Genomic DNA, 18,755 nt, shown 5'->3' with positions numbered 1-18,755 from the left:
AGTGGCTGTCGGCATCGCCACTGGGGGTAGCGGCTTGGTTGGGTGACCTGTACGACTTCCTGCAGTTGGAGAAGATAAAGTATGAGTTAAGGGGCTCAGCAGGGGGGTTTGAGAAAACGTTGGGGGTTGTTTGTGACCGTGTTTGAGGAGCTGTTCATCGCAGGGGGGTGGTGTCATTGAGGGGGGAAGGTGGGGGTGAAAAAGCGGTAAAATCTGTACAGACAGTACAGTTGATTGTTGGGAAGTATGTTTCCCGGGGTGTTTATTTGCTGTAACCTGCTTTGATACATGTTTGTAATAAGATTTTTAAAAAAAATGTAAGGGTGTCTGGTACAGAGTCTGATGACCCCTGCAGATGGGGATGCGTGGGCAGGGTGTGTCGGATGGCAGAGGATGTGGGGGGAGAGGGGGGGGGGGGCAACGGGGGAATGGAGTGTCCCCGCTGGTTGTCAGTCTCATTCCAATTCCTTACAGACATTACACGGGATGGACGATATCTTGCACTCCACGAATGCTGCCCTTGTGGTGCAGCTGGCAGGCCAGGTGGCCAGATGCCAGAGAAGGCAGCAGCAGCAGCTTCGACAGGGACTCAAGGCACGCGCCTATGTGCAGGACCTGTCCCACACCCTGGGGGGGCCTGCCACCCATCAAGCCAGGGCGGGACCCAGAGAATGAGGCAGGCGATGGTCCAAGGTGTACGGGCGTCTTTGGTCTTTCGAACAGTTGTGTGTCGCAGGAGGCTCCGCCTCAACAAAGGGAGGGTACGGCACCATGTGGAGGAAAAGGCTACCCGCCCCCGGTGGCTGTCAAGGTCACTGCAGCCCTGAACCTTTACTCCTCAGGATCATTCCAGGGCTCGAGCAGGGTCTTGTGTGTCATCTCGCAAGCTGCAGCCCGCAGGTGTATCCATGAGGTCATGGATTCCCTATTTGCTCATGCAGCAAACTATATAAAATTTCACATAGACCAGGCCGAACAAGATGCCCGGGCAGCAGAATTCTCTGCCATCGACGGGATGCACCAGGTCCAGGGGTAATAGATGGCACGTATGCCGCCTTGCACTCAACGGGCCAGAAGGGAATGCCCCACATCAACAGGAAGGTGTTCCACTCCCTGAACGTTCAGCTCATGTGCGACCACCACATGAAGACCATGCACATGTGCACACACTTCCCAGGGAGTGTGCACGACAGCTATATCCTGGGACAGTAAGACATCCCCGACCTCTTCGAGGACCAACCCAGTATGGCCAGTTGGCTCTTGGGTGATATGGGGTATCCGCTGAGGACGTGGCTAATGATGCCAGTACGGAGGTCAGTGACCGATGCGGAGACCCAAGAGAAGAGGCCCATGCAGCTACCCAGCTGTCATTGAGCGGTGTATTGGACTGCTCAAAATGCATTTCCAATGCCTTGACTGTTCTGGTGGTGCACTGCAGTATACCCCCAGAGGGTCGCCTGCTTTGTGGTGGTCTGCAGTGCCCTCCACAACTTGGCACTGCCGCGGAGCGGCGTGCTCAAGGTGGAGGGAGAGGAACATGCGGCCACTTCTGAGGAAGAGGCCAAGGAGCGCCAGACCAGGAGGAGCTGGAGGATAAGCACGGGGAGGATGGAGGACAGGCGGCAGTGGCGAGGGTAGCACGGTAGCATTGTGGATAGCACAAATGCTTCACAGCTCCAGGGTCCCAGGTTCGATTCCGGCTTGGGTCACTGTCTGTGCGGAGTCTGCACATCCTCCCCGTGTGTGCGTGGGTTTCCTCCGGGTGCTCCGGTTTCCTCCCACAGTCCAAAGATGTGCGGGTTAGGTGGATTGGCCATGATAAATTGCCCATAGTGTCCAAAATTGCCCTTAGTGTTGGGTGGGGTTACTGGGTTATGGGGATAGGGTGGAGGTGTGGACCTTGGGTAGGGTGCTCTTTCCAAGAGCCGGTGCAGACTCGATGGGCCGAATGGCCTCCTTCTGCACTGTAAATTCTATGATTCTATGAAGTCAAGGGGGCCAGGGAGCATCTCACCCTCACACGCTTCACATGGGACGAGGCTTTGTTCATCATTTCACCCCCTCCACCTGCCTCTCTCCACCCTGTTCCACCCTCTCGGGGTCTGTGTGACATCGCCCCAGGGTGACGGGACGGTGTCTGCACTGTCAGCGTTTCACTGTCGAAGGCAGCAACATGCTGATAACCAGCTGAGTGCTGGTGCTCCTCAATCTGTGCCATTGTCTGGCTTCTACCTGCCCGCTGGGTGCTTGCTCACTCACACCCATCACCTGTAAGTGGTGTGCCTGGGGGGGGGGGTAGTGAAAGCCAGGATCACCATGCCCAGAGCGGGGAGGGGCGGCTGGGGTGGAGATTGGTGGCCGGCCCGTGTTGCGGAGGGAAGTGCCAGAGCTGTCATATTTATTGGGTACAATGTTTTTAATGGCTGACATATGTGTTCGCAACTGCCCCTAGCCCCCGATGGTGCTACCGCCCTTTCCTCCCCCCCGAGAGCCCTCTGTGATCCTCGACCAGGTATGTCCTCAGGATGCACATCTGAGGTGGGGGCAGCCTGTTGCTTACTGCATCCCCTGGCCTTCGATGACCCTGGTGGGCCTCCTCTGGGGCTGGAGGGCCTCGGCCCACTTGCTGGCTGCACATGCCTTGCCGTGCCACCCTTTTCCGGGTGTTGACTCCGAGACATGATATTATCAGGGGGGTGGAACTTTGTGGAGCTGGAGGCTGCCGTCGCCAATCCGTCACACACACTCCCCTCCCTCCCCTTCGGCGATGCTCCTAAGAGTCTGGGTAATGCTCTGGAGTGCCTTGTCAGTGCCCCCCTGAGACTGGAACATGCTCTGCAGCACCTCATAAAGGCCCACCTGGTTCCCCAGCATGTCGGACGTGCTATCTAGGCACTCAGCCATGGCCGTCACTGACTGAACCACGCCTTGGACACCTTCACTCATGCTGCTGATGTTGTGCACCAGGCTCTCCATTGCAGAGCAGGCCTCGGTGCTACGCATTACTTGTGCTATCTCGTGCACGTGTAGCCTCTGGGACTCCAATCGGCTATGGACCTGCTGGAGCTGACACCCACCTCTGAATATCACGGCCGTATCCTATTGACTGCATCAGCTCCAGGTAAACGTGGTTCCGTGGCTCAGTATCTGACTGGGACCAGCTAGGTCCTGGGATACAGCAGACCTCCGACTGCTGTCTCGCCTGGGGATTCCTGCTTTTACCTGATGTGCATCAGCAACTGTATGATGCTCACCAGATTGTGCCCCATAAACCTGACCACTACTGTCTCCCACCGAGATATGTGTGTCTGTGCTGGTGGAGGGTGGAGAAGACAGCTATGTCACAAAAATGGTGGTCTCCTCAGAGCTCCCCTCTGAGGTGTTCCTTTGGGGTGGTGGGGGGTGTGTTAGGGGGAGACTGTCAGATGGAGATCCTGTGGGATCATGGACAAGTGGCCAGTGGGTGGGATGGGTCATTCTATATGGCATTAACAACTCGCGTGTGACAGGTAATCTGGGTGGCGGCCATTGGATCCTCACCTCTGCGCCGTATGTCAATCTCTACATGGGTGACCGATCTGTCCTCGGCCACTCCTGCGACCTCCAGGGCCCATTCCATAGGGGATGAGGACTCTGATGCCTTGCACCCCACCGCCCGTCTGAACCCTCTCCCGTCTGTTGTGGGCCAACCTCTCCTGATCGGAAGGGGCATCTTGAGGTGCACGCTTTGTTCATCGGGTTGCCGGGGGGGGGGGGGTGCTTTGTAAAGTGGGTTAATTAATGTTTGATACCTGTGACGGCCTCGCCGGTCGGGCGTCGGGAAGCTCGTGGCAGTTCCCGCTCGTTACTACAACTTAGAAACGTTTCCGTTAAATCGTTCCCAGTATTTGCAGACTTTAAAATGTCTTCTAAGCCTTAACTATTCTTCATTTTGGAGGTGGCTGAATTCAGATTAAATTTGTTTCTTTTTACAGAAGAATTACCTGCTATTGACTGGGACAGTGTTAGTGACAATGAAGATACAACTTCTGACAATTTGGAGTGTTTATTGGATCCTGATTTTACTGATTCAGATACTTCAACTTGCAGCAAAGGACATAACAGAAACTGTGTAACTCAGCAGTCTGAATCTTCAATGGTGAGTTTGATTCCTTTCTGATGCTTTTTCTATTTTGTTACTTACGCATTGTGATTGATTTCCTTCATTGAGAATCCGATTATGAATTGAAGAATCATAATTGGAGATTTTTAATGAAGTTTAAGGTCTGATGTTGAATTGCAGGTTTGCGAGCAGAGTGACTGGCGTTTCAATTTATTGTTATGGGTTAGAATGACCTGAATTTAATGAGTTTTAGTGGGTTTCTCAATATTGTTACCATGAATCATATTATTCTTTTGAGTGTCTTATGCTGCTGATTTTATGAATTCAGTAGAAAATGGCAAAACATTATCGGGAGGACTTTATAAGACACTTGTGTGATTTTGCAGGCCAGGGCCGTGTTTGAAATATTGACATTTTTATTCTGAAATTACTCTAGTACATTGAAATAGATTAGAATGAAATATGAGACTGAAGCTTAGTCACAGTCTGTTGTGAAAGAAACAATGCAGCTGGCTCATTCTAAAATTTGAAATATATTAATATAGACTTGTGGATTTTCTATAATTTAACTGCTGTTGATAAAATAGCTATGAAAGTTTTTTTAAATGATATCTGTAGTTCATTTTAATTAGTTTCAGTCCATTATGTACCCAGCCATTTACTCTGACCGCCTGGTGAAAGCATTCCACAGTATTGTGACTTCATTGGCTGGAGGAGAAAAGCTGAAAATGTGAAAGGCTGCTTTTAAAAATGGCAGTACTAAAAATGCAGCATAAAGCTTCCCCATTTTTGGTGCTTCAGCAATGGCTTTTTAAATTATTCCAGAAATTTATTTGCAAATCTAATCAACTGTGCTCAAAGATGGTGTTCACTACAGAAGAGGAGACATTAAGAAATAGGCCTAAGCTGCAAATTAGTAGCATCTGTGTTGTTAATTGTTCTGGGTTCAGATAGTTCAAAGAAATACAATAGCTACCTCTTTGGATATAAAACTACTGTTTTGCAGAGAATAAGATTACAATTCTCATGAATGTTACCTGCCAATTTAAATGATGCTTAATTCGCCCACTATGTGTCTATCTGAACAGTTATCTTCCACAAGCATCTGCAAGCATTTATTATGCAAAGTATCCTTAAAATAAGTACAATATTGAAATGAAATGAAATAAAAATGAAAATCACAAGTAGGCTTCAAATGAAGTTAGTGTGAAAAGCCCCGAGTCGCCACATTCCGGTGCCTGTTCGGGGTGGCTGGAATGGGAATTGAATCCACGCTGCTGGCCTGTCTTGGCCTGTTTTAAAAGCCAGCAGAGACTGAGAAGTACTACCCTGAATTTTTGTGCAGGGTGGGGTTTGGGAAGAAATAAAAAAAAAAATTTAAAGTACCCAATTATTTTTTTTCCAATTAAGGGGCATATAGTGTGGCCAATCCACCTAATCTGCACATCTTTGGGTTGTGGGATGAAACTCACGCAGACACGAGGAGAATGTGCAAACTCCACATGGACAGTGACCGAGGGCTAGGATTCGCACCCGGGTCCTCAGCACAGTAGGCAGCAGTGTTAACCACTGTGCCACATGCCGTCCTTGGGGCTTGGGAAGACTGAGGGTTAATTTTAGCTTGCACCTCCATGGTTCACAGTGGCAACTGTACGTTAAAGTGCGCTGCCTTCAGGCTGAATTGATTTGTGTAGGAGAAGGTCTAAAATTGCTGGAATTCTTTAGAGACGTAGGGCCCCTTTTGGAGAGATATGGTTCTGGAACACATTTTGGGAGAGGTCATGTGTCCTTTGGGATTGTGTAAAAAGTGCACAAATTCATTAGAACTATTAAGCTCATTGGTATTGTCAAGAGAATTATCAAGTTGACATGGATGGTATGAATGGTCATGGGGAGTAGGTGGGAAAAATGGGATTGCATGGGTTGTCATGGATGGGGCATGGGGAATATGTAGGAGGGTGAGGGCTGAAGGGCTGTTTTGTTCATTGTTGATATCTTTGTCAAAGTCATAGACATTTACAGCATGGAAACAGGCCCTTCGGTCCAACTTGTCCATGCCACCCAGTTTTTACCACTAAGTTAGTCCCAATTGCCCACATTTGGCCCATATCCCTCTATACCCATCTTATCCATATAACTGTCTAAATGCTTTTTAAAAGACAAAATTGTACCCGCTTCTACTACTACCTCTGGGAGATCATTCCAGACACTCACCACCCTCTCTGGAAATATTGCCCCTCTGGACCCTTTGGTACCTCTCCCGTTTCAACTTAAACCTATTCCGGAGCACTGAGGCTGGCCTTCTGTCTGGCTGGCCGTTGCACTCGGTACTTCCAAGGCATTTTTCACAGGCCGGGTATGTGGAGCCTGGAATTATCCCAATTCTGCGTGAAAATTCAAGCCTGTGTTATTGTAATTGGGTTTTTTTTGCCATGGTGTAGATAAGCTCCAGTAAAGGAGAAAGAAAAAACAAGAGGGAATATTTTTTGGAAAGTATGTCATTTTTTATTTAACAGAAATGCCAAAGCTTTGCCAAGATAAAGATGTAGATTAGCATTTCCCAATGCTTGCCTGCTGTGATAAGTGTCACAGATGGGAGACAACACTTCTCTGCAGTAAACAGTGGGGATTGCAGAGCGTGGTTGTTGGGCCACTTCAAGGAAAAATTATATGATTTTAAGAATGCACCTTATTCTAATTTATCCAGTTTATAATCTATCTTCATCCCAGCAGACAAACATCCCTTGCTAATGGTAAAGATAAGGCAGACATATTGGCTCACTGGTCTAAACAGACACCAATATCATTAACGTGGCAATCAGAAACGATGAAAGTAAAGCCAATGGCAACAGTAAAATATATTATGCAATTAAAACCCACGGCAACAAGGAGTTTACTGCTGGATGTCAGGGCAAAGAGCCAGTGTATTGCCAAATGCTACAACAGAAAGATACGCATCACATTAATGTATTTTTAATATGTTGCAATCTAATGTATTTTGAGATTTGCACATGATTCATGACTGTATGTTCAACAATCTGAACAAGCGATTTATAATTTGAGGACTGAGCTAAACGATGATTTTCTCATTTTTCTTTTTCTTCTAACTTCTTTTTCTACCATTCTACCCCACTTTGCTCACTCTAAGTGGCACCTTGCTGGAATAAGTTACCACAGAATATTAGTAAGTGCGAGAGTGTAAGGGTGCGGTGATGTCACAGCCAAGCTTCATTCTGTTTTGATCTGAAGTTTACGCATGCATCTAATTTGAAGAATACGCAATTCATTCCAAGACTACTTTCACATTTTGTTCCGTTGAGATTGTTAGGTCAAGGGTACACTGACTTGCAAGTGGAAACCCCTGCAGATTTGCTTCTTGATAATCAAGGGGAGGCCTTGACTAATTTCATATATTGAGATAAACTAAATCAAACAAACCAGGGATCAAAATGGAATTCCCCTGCTTTGTGTTACAATCTCCCAAGAGATGGATTACTTTAAAAAAGAAATTCAAGCTTCCAGTCAATAGCTGAAAGACTGACATAAGATTTCACGTTTTAAAACTTTTACTGTACACAGGACTAAAAGCGCATTGACTAAACACTGTAGACAACTTATACTTTAAGCAACAATATAGAACTTTTCCTTTTTCCTTTTAGCATAATTGAAAATCCACTTCTTAGATATACTTTATACTGTCATTGAAGTAGATATTTAATTCTCTTGAAACCAGCCAAGGTGTTTCTTAGCTGCTGAGAGATTACTTATGCTGTTTTACTTTCTTAAATGGGAACATTTAATCTCAACTATCCTTCACAGTGACGTTTTACCCCCAGAGATTCTTTCTCCAGCACAGGTGAATCTTCCAGCCTTGTTTAACTCCACTTTAATTCTGTTTTTTCAATCTGAGTGTGAGCTCCCATCTGCATTCCTGGATGGTGAATCACAGCATCTTACTTCCTAAAGCTAATCACATTCCTGGTTTTTGGCAAACTAAGCTTTTCTGTGAGATTTTCCAAGGATATTTTAGACCCTTCCATTCTCAAATCCCATCTCCACAGCAGCGTGAATCATATTTGCTTGTATCCAGGTAGAAATACTGATTAGTTCAGCTATTGTTGAGACCCCAAACTCTCTCTTATCTTGGAAATAAATGAACTGTTAAAAGCACAACTATTTACAACCAGATATTCTCGATGCTTGATGGAACTTTGGAAGCCCACTGTCTTTCCACTGTTAGCACACAGGCTTCTGTCAATTTCTCCAAATGTGATGTCCATGCACCTTGCCAGTAAAACAATCTGGGCACCCTTTAATCCGAAACAATCAAACCACCCAGGCTTGCTGAATGGCAGACTTCAGATCAGGTCATGTGAACCCTTTCATTTAATCTTAAATTAAAGGCACATCTATATTGTTCATTCTCTCAGTCAACCAACTGAACCATTTCAGGATTAACGATAATGTTTTCAAGCAATACTATAGTCCTGTACATTTATTCAAGTTATTTATAATATGCAAATAAACATTTTATTGCATATAAAAGTTTAAAATACCCATTGCAATTTAAAATGTTTGTGTGCAATGTGTTACTGTGGCCACGAGATGGCTCTAAACATCATGCAAACTCTGTGTTGACACATGAAGCAAAAGTCGTGCTCCATTTTACTAGAGTGGCTATTCACTGGGGGGGAAGTTTAATTTAAGGGTTACCCAATTTATGAGTCCTTGAGGTTCCCCGAGGCCAAAAGACAAACTCTCTCTTCACCACACCAAATCATGTTGCAGCTGTATAGAACCTTAGTTAGGCCACACTTGGAGTATAGTGTTCAATTCTGGTCGCCACACTACCAGAAGGATGTGGAGGCTTTAGAGAGGGTGCAGAAGAGATTTACCAGAATGTTGCCTGGTATGGAGGGCATTAGCTATGAGGAATGGTTGAATAAACTCTGTTTGTTCTCACTGGAACGACGGAGGTTGAGGGGCGACCTGATAGAGGTCTACAAAATTATGAGGGGCATAGACAGGGTGGATAGTCAGAGGCCTTTCCCCAGGGTAGAGGGGTCAATTACTAGGGGGCATAGGTTTAAGGTGAGAGGGGCAAGGTTTAGAGTAGATGTACGAGGCAAGTTTTTTACACAGGGTAGTGGGTGCCTGGAACCCGCTACCGGAGGAGGTGGTGGAAGCAGGGACGATAGTGACGTTTAAGGGGCATCTTGACAAATACATGAATAGGATGGGAATAGAGGGATACGGACCCAGGAAGTGTAGAAGATTGTAGTTTAGTCGGGCAGCATGGTCAGCACGGGCTTGGAGGGCCGAAGGGCCTGTTCCTGTGTTGTACATTTCTTTGTTCTTTGTTCACCATACTCAAAAGAACTGGCTCTTAAGATGAGAAGAAAATATGGAAGAATAATGACTCAACATCAGTGCTTTGTCTGAAGCCCAACCCAACTTCAGCATTGAGTAATGTGGTCAGACCCTCCATTCCTCTCTTCCCCACCCCACCCTATTCCATCCCTGACCAGCCAAATGCAATGGCAAGGGCATGAACAGATTGACAAAGTCTGAATAAATATATTAGTTGATATTGTTTTTAAGCCTCTAATTTTCTTAAGGAAACATCATGTCTTGTAGTCACGACTTTCAATCACCATCTTTTCAACATGCGGAAATTCTAATTAAGCTAATTTCTTCGAAAAAATATTTTATTCATCTGATTTATTTTTATATATAAAGCCTTGAATTTATTGTCGGTTTTAACTCAATGTTGTTCCTCTGTCCTTGATGACATGTCACATGTTTAATACTTTGCCAAAAGTATTCAGTAGACTGGAGTACTGGTGCCTGCGGAATGAGATATCTCAGTCAGGGTTCAAGGATAATCCCATACATATGGTAAGTACATTACAGACATGGGCCACTGATTTCTTCTCTCTCTCTCTCTCTCTCCTTCTTCCCGCCCCCCGCCCAGACCTTGTATGCTTGGCCAAACCTTCATTATTCTCTTAGAAACAAAATCTGAAACCAGGCATTGTACTCCTATGCTATGCTTTTAATTATCAGCTGGACAGTACTGTTAGGATTTTTGTTGGATTTGTAAAGGCAAATCCAAAATATATTAAAATTCTGTTGGGCAAGTTCTTTCACTACCAGAACAGGAAATTATTGATGCTATCTTCAGAGAGACGTTTTGTGTGAACTTCTTATTTTAATGAAATCCATCTCGCATGGTTTGAGAATTAATTCCCAACACCTAATAAACATTTGAAAGCTAATTGCTGATGTTTTTCAGTTTTGAGAGACATGGAAGACTTGTTTATCGCACATGCAACTTTTATCCCATGTCCTCCATTAGGGGGCACTGTAACTTCACAAGCCGCATTGTATACCGTATAGAATTTCCAGTGCTACAGGCAAAACTACTATGATTCTAGAAACTTCGTAAAAAATTAATTTTGATAATGGATAATTCAGCATAGTTATGGGGTGCGGGAAGAAATGCTACATTTCATGTGACCTGGGGTTATATCAGTCAGTGATGGCCGTGCTGGTTACTAACTTTTTAAAGAACGGTTTTGTTTTGGAACATACAAATGTAGGCTTCACAAGATGTAAATGTGTCCTTTGAGATTTGGTTGAAGTTGATAACTTGACTCTTAAGTGACAGATTTCTATTTGTGTTATTGTTTGGCTGTAGATTGTGCAATGGAACGTACAAATTATCATTTCAAATTGTGGCAGTTTAATTTGCATAGAAGCTGTTTTTTTCTTTAAGCTTTCTTTCAATGACTAGGGTTCAGATTACCTGTATTTAAGTATTGTTTAACTAAGGAGTGGCACTCGCTGTGGTATGAGGGTTAGACCATCCTACGATTACTTTTGTGCAAGGTACAGGAAGGAAATGTAAAAAATAAAGTTCAAAAGTGAGATGACATAAAATCAAAACTTTAATGAAGCAAGGAATCAATCTTTTGAGTTAATTGATAGCTCTGCTTTCATATGTTCAAACAAAGGAGAAAATAATGCCTCAATGGAATAGCTGTGATTTTTCTTGAATGGCAAGTTTATGATTTCAACCCTGTTGGTGACTATGCCCCCACATTTGAAGTCTTCCACAACTGCAGGGAGTGGAGCATGTGGACATGGGCAATAACGTTGTTTAAGTTACATGTTTGTTTTATGATTTACATTTTTGTGATGTTCTTTTTTTTAAAGGGTACATTTTGGTTTGATGATGTGGGGCAACCCAGTGTCCCCTTCTTGTTTCATTACAAAAAAGGCACACTGATAAGAAAATAAAGATGAGTCACCCTGCTGTTTGCACATTGAACTTGTGGGTGCGCTGAAGGGAAAATCACCTGATAGTCCTCTTGGCTACAAAATTGTCAGCAGACACTCTGATTCTTGAAAACACTAAACTGAGTTATTAATATGCAAATTTTATGGATCGTGAAATTGCCATTTTACCCATATACTTATTAGTCTGTAAGCTCAGAATTGCTCTGGTTGCTCTATAGCAACATTATAAGTGCCTTCAAAAACACGTTGATATTTTTACACATAGCAGCCACAGCAATTCTCCCCACTTCTCATTGATTCTTAAATTCTCTGAATTCTCCTTCAGTGTACCTGAACAGGCATTGTAGTGCGGCGACTAAGGGATTTTCACAGTAACTTCATTGCAGTGTTAATGTGAGCCTACTTGTGACACTAATGAAGGATTATTATTAAAATTATATATGTAAAAATTAAATTTTACTACTGACATTCCTCCCAGATGGCTGAGGTTCCTGTAACATCCATTTTGGATGGTGTGTGACTAGGAGGAAAAAAATGAAGATAATGCTGTTACCAAACTCCATTGCCCTTTTCCTTCTAGGTCATACAGGTCACTGGTTTGGAGGGTGCTGTTGAAGCATCAGCAAGTTGGTCCAGTGCATCCTGTGGACAGTGCACACTGCAGCTATAATATGCTGGTGGTAGAGTGGTGAATGCTTAAGGTGATGTGTGGGTTACCTATCAAGTGGACCGCATTGTCCTGAACCACCTCAATGTTGTAGCTACACCATTCCAGACAAGTGGACAGTAATCTATCAAAATCCTGACTTGTACCTTGTAGGTGGTGGACAGGCTTTGGGAAGTCAAGAATGTACTGCTCTGACCTGCTGTAATAGACAGAGCATTTAATCAAGCTGGTCCAGCAGGGTTCTGACCTCCTTCCACCCTTGTTCGTGGTAGAGGATTCAACAATGATAATTGCATTGAATGCCAAGGGAAATTGATTAGATTCTCTTACATGGGATGCTGTGGGGAATGGAGAAACTGATGTTTGTAGCCTATCGTTTTGATAGGGGTTTCAGGAAAAATGCAATCCCGAGTTGTTCCCTTGCCATACCCACCACATCACTCATGTTTTCTTCACCTCTTTGCTCATATTATATTTTCAAAGCATACCTTCCCAATGACCTCTCTCCTTCCTACTCTTCTCTCACTTCTATCACTGCCTCTTTCCGTGCTTCCTGAAACTGAATCCATGCCTATCTTTCACTTTGTTATTCCTCCATTGTAATCCTCTAACTTGTCTTTCTCCAAGGAATAGTACCAGGCTACAGGCTACCTTATCTGCAATCCGTTCCCCTTCTGACCTCCACTCTTATTAATTTCCCTCAGAAGCTTGATGTAATTTCTAAATCCAACTTTTTTTCAAAAATACTTTTGAATGATTAATGACATTCTTTCTCTGTTGTGTCTATGTCTTCTGGTTTAGCAATTAGAATCAATAGAGTACATATACTGACAACCTGTCTGTCTTAAAAAAACAACTTTTGAATTTCAAATTTTAAGAATTGAATGAACAGAAATTATTAAAACTAAAAGAAAAGTATTCTTACAGTAAAGTTGATTGAATGATACTGATATATTCTGGGAATTTAACGAACACTATTCATTATAAGAAAGGGTACATAGTGGGAGGATGCAAATTTCAAAATTCCCATTAAAGTGACAAACATAGGGCAGCACGGTTGCGCAGTGGTTAGCACTGCTGCCTCACGGCGCCGAGGTCCCAGGTTTGATCCCGGCTCTGGGTCATTGTCCATGGGCAGTTTGCACATTCTCCCCGTGTTTGCGTGGGTTTGCCCCCTCAACCCCAAAATGTGCAGGCTAGGTGGATTGGCCATGTTAAATTGCCCCTTAATTGGAAAAAATGAATTGGGTACTCTAAATTTAAAAAAAAAAAAAAATGACTGAAACATAATCACGAGTACCTCCCAAGATTAATGGAAGAATAAGAGTGAAATGTTGGCTTTCCACCCATCCTGGCTTCGGGAGCTTGGAAGAACAACTTGTACTTAAAGAATAAAAGAGTAGAAACCAGCATAGGAGCGTTGAAGATAAAGGAGGCTAATTAACGCTTCAGGAATGGGTGGGAATGGCAAAGAGTGAATGGATGAGATTGTCAACTGGTGGAACAACATTGACAAAAACAGAAAATCTTAAAAAATATATATATTTTTATTCAAACCAGGGCACACATAAACCTGAACGCAAAATCATTCAAAAAACATCTCACAATCCCCACAGTTTGACATGTTTTCACCCTCTTTACCCCCCCCCAACCCATTGACAATAAAGCAGTCCTCAAACAGGGTCATGAACAACCTCCATCTCACCCAGAACCCACCCCCCCCGAGCCACGAAGGGCAAACTTAATATTTTCCTATTTAAGGAATTCTGCTACATCCCCTACCATGTCGACACTCGATGGCTCTACCTACCTCCACTCATGTAGAATTTGCCCCAGGATGATCAGAGTGGTGAAGCCCCTTTCCCTGAAATATCGAGCCACAGAGCCCATCAATCTCAGCATGACCAAAACAAGTGGACACATGACTTGCTGGCCCTCGTCCACATCTCTCACACTTATCCTCTACCTCTGAAAATAACCAACTCATTCGCACCCGTGCTCCTTTGCACCACTTTGAACTGTACCAAGCCCATCCTAGCACAGGACGACGTTGCATTTACCCCGTGCATGATCTCACTCCACACCCCCGCATCCCAAATCCATGCCCAGCTCCTCCCCCCACTTCAGCTTCTTTCTTTTAAAATGTATTTTATTACAAACATGTATCAAAACAGGTTATCGCGAATAATCACCCCGGGAAACATACTTCCCAACAATCAACTATACTGTCTGTACAGATTTTTCCCCTTTTTCACCCCCCCCTCCCCCGTGACGAACAGCCCCTCAAACACGGTCACAAACATCCCCCACCTTACCTCAAACCCCCCTGAAGAACCCCTGAACTCATACTTTATCTTCTCTAATCGCAGGAAGTCGTACAGATCACCCAACCAAGCCGCTACCTCCTGTGGCGATGCTGACTGCCACTCGAGCAGAATTCGCCGCAGTGCAATCAGAGAAGTGAAGGCCAAGACATCGGCTTTCCTCCTCTCCATGAGCTCCGGCTTATCTGAAACCCCAAATATCGCCACCATAGGGTCCGGGTCCTCCACCTCCTCCATTATCCTGGCTAAGACCGCAAACACTCCCGCCCTGAATCTTCCCAATTGTTCGCAACCCCAAAACATGTGCGTGTGATTTGCTGGCTCCTGTCCGCACCTTTCACACTCATCTGCTGCCTTCTTTAAGAACCCACTCATTTTCGCCTGAGTCATATGCACCCTGTGCACCACCTTAAACTGTATCATGCTCATCCTTGCACAAGAGGAGGTTGTGTTTACCCTACGCAGTGCCTCACTCCATACTCCTCAATTGATCTCCCCTCTCAACTCCTCTTCCCATTTCTCCTTGATCTTCGCCACCCGCGCGCCTCCTTGCTCCCCCAGCCACTTGCATATCCCCAATTCTTCCCTCCACTTCCACATCCGGGAGCAGCAGTCGCTCCAGCAGGGTGTATCCCGGCAACCTAGGGAACCCCCTCCAGACCTTTCGCGCAAAATTCTTAACCTGCAGATACCTGAGCTCACTCCCCCTCGGCAATTCTACCCTCTCCCTTAGCTCCTCCAGACGGGCGACCCTTCCTCCAAATACAAATCCCTTACCTTGACCATCCCCACTTCCCTCCACCTCCTGTATATATCCCCCCCGGCTCAAACCCATGATTCTGGCACAGCGGCGTTAGCGCCGACACCCTTCCATCCTAAAATGACTCCCCAGCTGATTCCATACCTTCACCGTGGACTGCACCACTGGGCTCCGTGAATACCTACTCGGAGCCTTGGTAACGCTGCCGGCACCATAGCCCTCAAACTAGACCCCTTAAAAGATTCCTCGTCGAACCTAACCCACTCTACCCCTTCTCCTTTCCACCACTGCCCCACCTTGTCTACATGCGCCGCCCAATAATAATGAAGCAAGCTCGGTAACGCCAATTCCCCTTGCTGCCCATGTAGCAGAGGCCTCCCCACTCTAACCTGCAGATACCTGAACTCACCCCCCCCCCCCCCCCCCCCCCCCCCCCCCCCCAAGCTCAAACCCATGATTCCCGCACAGTGGCGGTAGCACCAATATCCCTTCCACCCTCAAATGCTTCCACAACAGATTCCAAATCTTCACTGTGGACTGCACCACCGGGCTCCTTGAAAAGCTACTCGGAGGCATTGGCAGCGCTGCCGTCACCATAGCCCCCACTTCAGCTTCACCTCGTCAATTAGGACCAGCCACCTGTAAATATCCACAATCTTCCCATCCCCACAACTTATCTGGCGATAACCTGGCCAACAGTTTGTGTTCTGGCAACCGAGGGAATGACGGCACCTCCTTCCACACAAAATGCTGTAACTGTATATACCCGAACCCCCCACCTAAGCAACTCGTATATCGCCTGCAACTCAAGCAAACTTGCAAACCTTCCGTCCACGAACAAGTCCGTCACCCGTTCCACCCTTCTCTATGCCACCGCCTATACATTGCATTCATCCCCACCAGGGTGAACTGGTGATTCCCACAATTAAGAGCCAGCACCGACATACCCCTTCCCACTGCCGGACCTTCTCTACATTCGCCACCCAGTAGTAATACCAACAAACTCGGGAGCGCTCGTCCCCCCCACCCACCGCTTCCTTTGTACACCACCTGCCATATCTGCAGCGGCTTGCTAGCCACACAAAAGCTGAGATTAACCTGTCCACCTTCCAAAAGAACGCCCTTGGCAGGAATATCGGGAGGTACTGAAACACAAACCGAAATCCCGGCAGGAGTGTACAGGCGACTATTGGAGGAGGCACAAGTCCCCACAGTTCCCGCTCATTAGGCCGCCCGTGTCCAACAGTTCCTCAATGAGTGAATGTCCTGGTATCTGGGGTTATGCCATTGTTTCCCTGCGGAGGATGTTTTTGACCTGCATGTGTCTCAGTTAGATTCCAAGGACCATGCCTAAAAGTATCTCCATGAGTTCCTCCAGGGTCCCTATTCTGTCATCTGTGTACATGTCTTTAACTGTCCATTGTGGTTGTTACAGATGGGAACCATAGTGGTCATTTTGGCGAGGCCGAAGTGCTGTCTCATCTGATACCATGTCCGGAACTTGGCTATCACCACTGGGTTTTGGGAGTGCTGTTGTGACTAGGGCTTGGAGGGATGTCCCTGCGCAGGAACTCTCCTCCATCCTTGCTCATTCCGCTCTCGTTTCCTTTACCCATCCCCTCACTCTTTCTGCTGTGGCCACCCAGTGGTAGAACTGTAGGTTTGAGAGGGCCAGCTTTCCCATGCTTTTTCTCCTCTGTGGGACCCTTTTTGGGATGCTTGGGTTCTATCCCCCTTCACACAAACGCCATGTTTAGTTTGTCTACCGTATTGAAGAAAACCTTGGGGATGTAGATCGGGAGGGATCTGAACAGGAAGAGGATCATGGGCAGTTCACTTTCATCAAGATTCACTCCCCATCGACTACAGCTCAGCCTTCAACACCATCATTCCTACGAAACTCATCTCCAAACTCCATGGCCTCGGCTCCTCCCTCTGCGACTGGATCCTGAACTTTCTAACCCACAGGCCACAATCAGTAAAGATAGGCAACAACGCCTCCTCCACGATCATCCTCAACACCGGTGCCCCACAATGCTGTGCCCTCAGCCCCCTACTATACTCCTTATATACCTATGACTGTGTGGCCAGATTCCCCTCCAACGTGATTTTCAAATTTGCTGATGACACCACTGTAGTGGAGCAGATTTCAAACAATGACGAGACAGACTATAGGAATGAGATAGAGAATCTGGTGAACTGGTGCGACGACAATAATCTCTCCCTCAATGTCAACAAAACGAAGGAGATTGTCATCGACTTCAGGAAGCGTAGTGGAGAACATGTCCCTGTCTACATCAATGGGAACGACGTAGAAAGGGTCGAGAGCTTCAGATCACCAACAGCCTGTCCTGGTCCCCCATGCCAACACTATAGTCTAGAAAGCCCACCAACGACTCTACTTTCTCAGAAGACTAAGGAAATTTGGCATGTCAGCTACGACCCTCACCAACTTCTACAGATGCACCATAGAAAGCATTCTTTTTGGTTGTACCACAGCTTAATATGGAGCCTGCTCTGCCCAAGACCGCAGGAAACTACAAAAGGTTGTGAATGTAGCCCAGTCCATCACTCAAACCAGCCTCCCATCCATTGACTCGATCTATAATTCCCGCTGCCTCAGAAAGGCAGCCAGCATAATTAAGGACCCCACGCACCCCGGGCATACTCTCTTCCACCTTCTTCCGTCAGGAAAAATATACCAAAGTTTGAGGTCATGTACCAACCAACTCAAGAACAGCTTTTCCCCTACTTCCATCAGACTTTTTTCATAGATTTCATAGAATTTACAGTGCAGAAGGAGGCCATTCGGCCCATCGAGTCTGCACCGGCTCTTGGAAAGAGCAACCTACCTAAGGTCCACACCTCCACCCTATCCCCATAACCCAGCAACCCCACCCAACACTATGGGCAATTCTGGACACTAAGGGCAATTTAGCATGGCCAATCCACCTAACCTGCACATATTTGGACTGTGGGAGGAAACCGGAGCACCCGGAGGAAACCCACGCACACACAGGGAGGATGTGCAGACTCCGCACAGACAGTGATCCAAGCCGGAATCGAACCTGGGACCCTGGAGCTGTGAAGCAATTGTGCTATCCACAATGCTACCGTGCTGCCCCTTTTGAATGGACCTACCTCGTATTAAGTTGATCTTTTCTCTACACCTTGCTATAACTGTAACATTATATTCTGCAGTCTCTCCTTCCTTCCCTATGTACGGTATGCATTGTTTGTACAGCAGACAAGAAACAATATTTTTCACTGTATACTAATATGTGACAAATCAAATCAAATCAAACCAGCGAGAGCAGGAGTGTGTCCCACCTGTGCAGGTCCCAGGAGTGTGTCCCACCAGACTCGTCAGGTTCCATTTGTGGATCCCTGTCCAGTCGTGAGCTATTTCGATCCCCAGCTCTGTCCCTCCCCCTTGCGAGTTCACTGGGAAGATTTCACTTTTGCTCAGATTGAGTTTGTCGCCCGAGAAGGCTCCAAGCTCCATTAAGAGCTTCATGATCCCTTTCATACTGGCCTGAGGGTTTGAGATGTAGAGGAGTAGGTCATTCGCATGGAGTGAAACTCTGCGCTCTCTGCCCC

At 46.0% G+C, this 18,755-nt stretch overlaps 1 protein-coding gene across 4 annotated transcripts in view; it reads left to right on the top strand.

Annotated features, from left to right (window-relative positions):
* Window positions 1-18,755, top strand: part of spidr (scaffold protein involved in DNA repair) — a 452,785-nt gene that overhangs the window by 63,533 nt on the left and 370,497 nt on the right. For all 4 annotated transcript variants that reach the window (XM_072467811.1, XM_072467809.1, XM_072467808.1 and 1 more), the window contains exon 5: window positions 3,975-4,138. In XM_072467811.1, coding sequence (XP_072323912.1) covers window positions 3,975-4,138 — 164 coding nt within the window. The remainder of the gene's footprint in view (window positions 1-3,974; window positions 4,139-18,755) is intronic.

The sequence above is a fragment of the Scyliorhinus torazame genome, chromosome 11 (assembly GCF_047496885.1).
Source record: "Scyliorhinus torazame isolate Kashiwa2021f chromosome 11, sScyTor2.1, whole genome shotgun sequence".
NCBI classification, from domain to species: domain Eukaryota; kingdom Metazoa; phylum Chordata; class Chondrichthyes; order Carcharhiniformes; family Scyliorhinidae; genus Scyliorhinus; species Scyliorhinus torazame.
The sequence above is the reverse complement of the archived record's forward strand: the minus strand, read 5'-3'. Positions and strand labels throughout refer to the sequence as shown.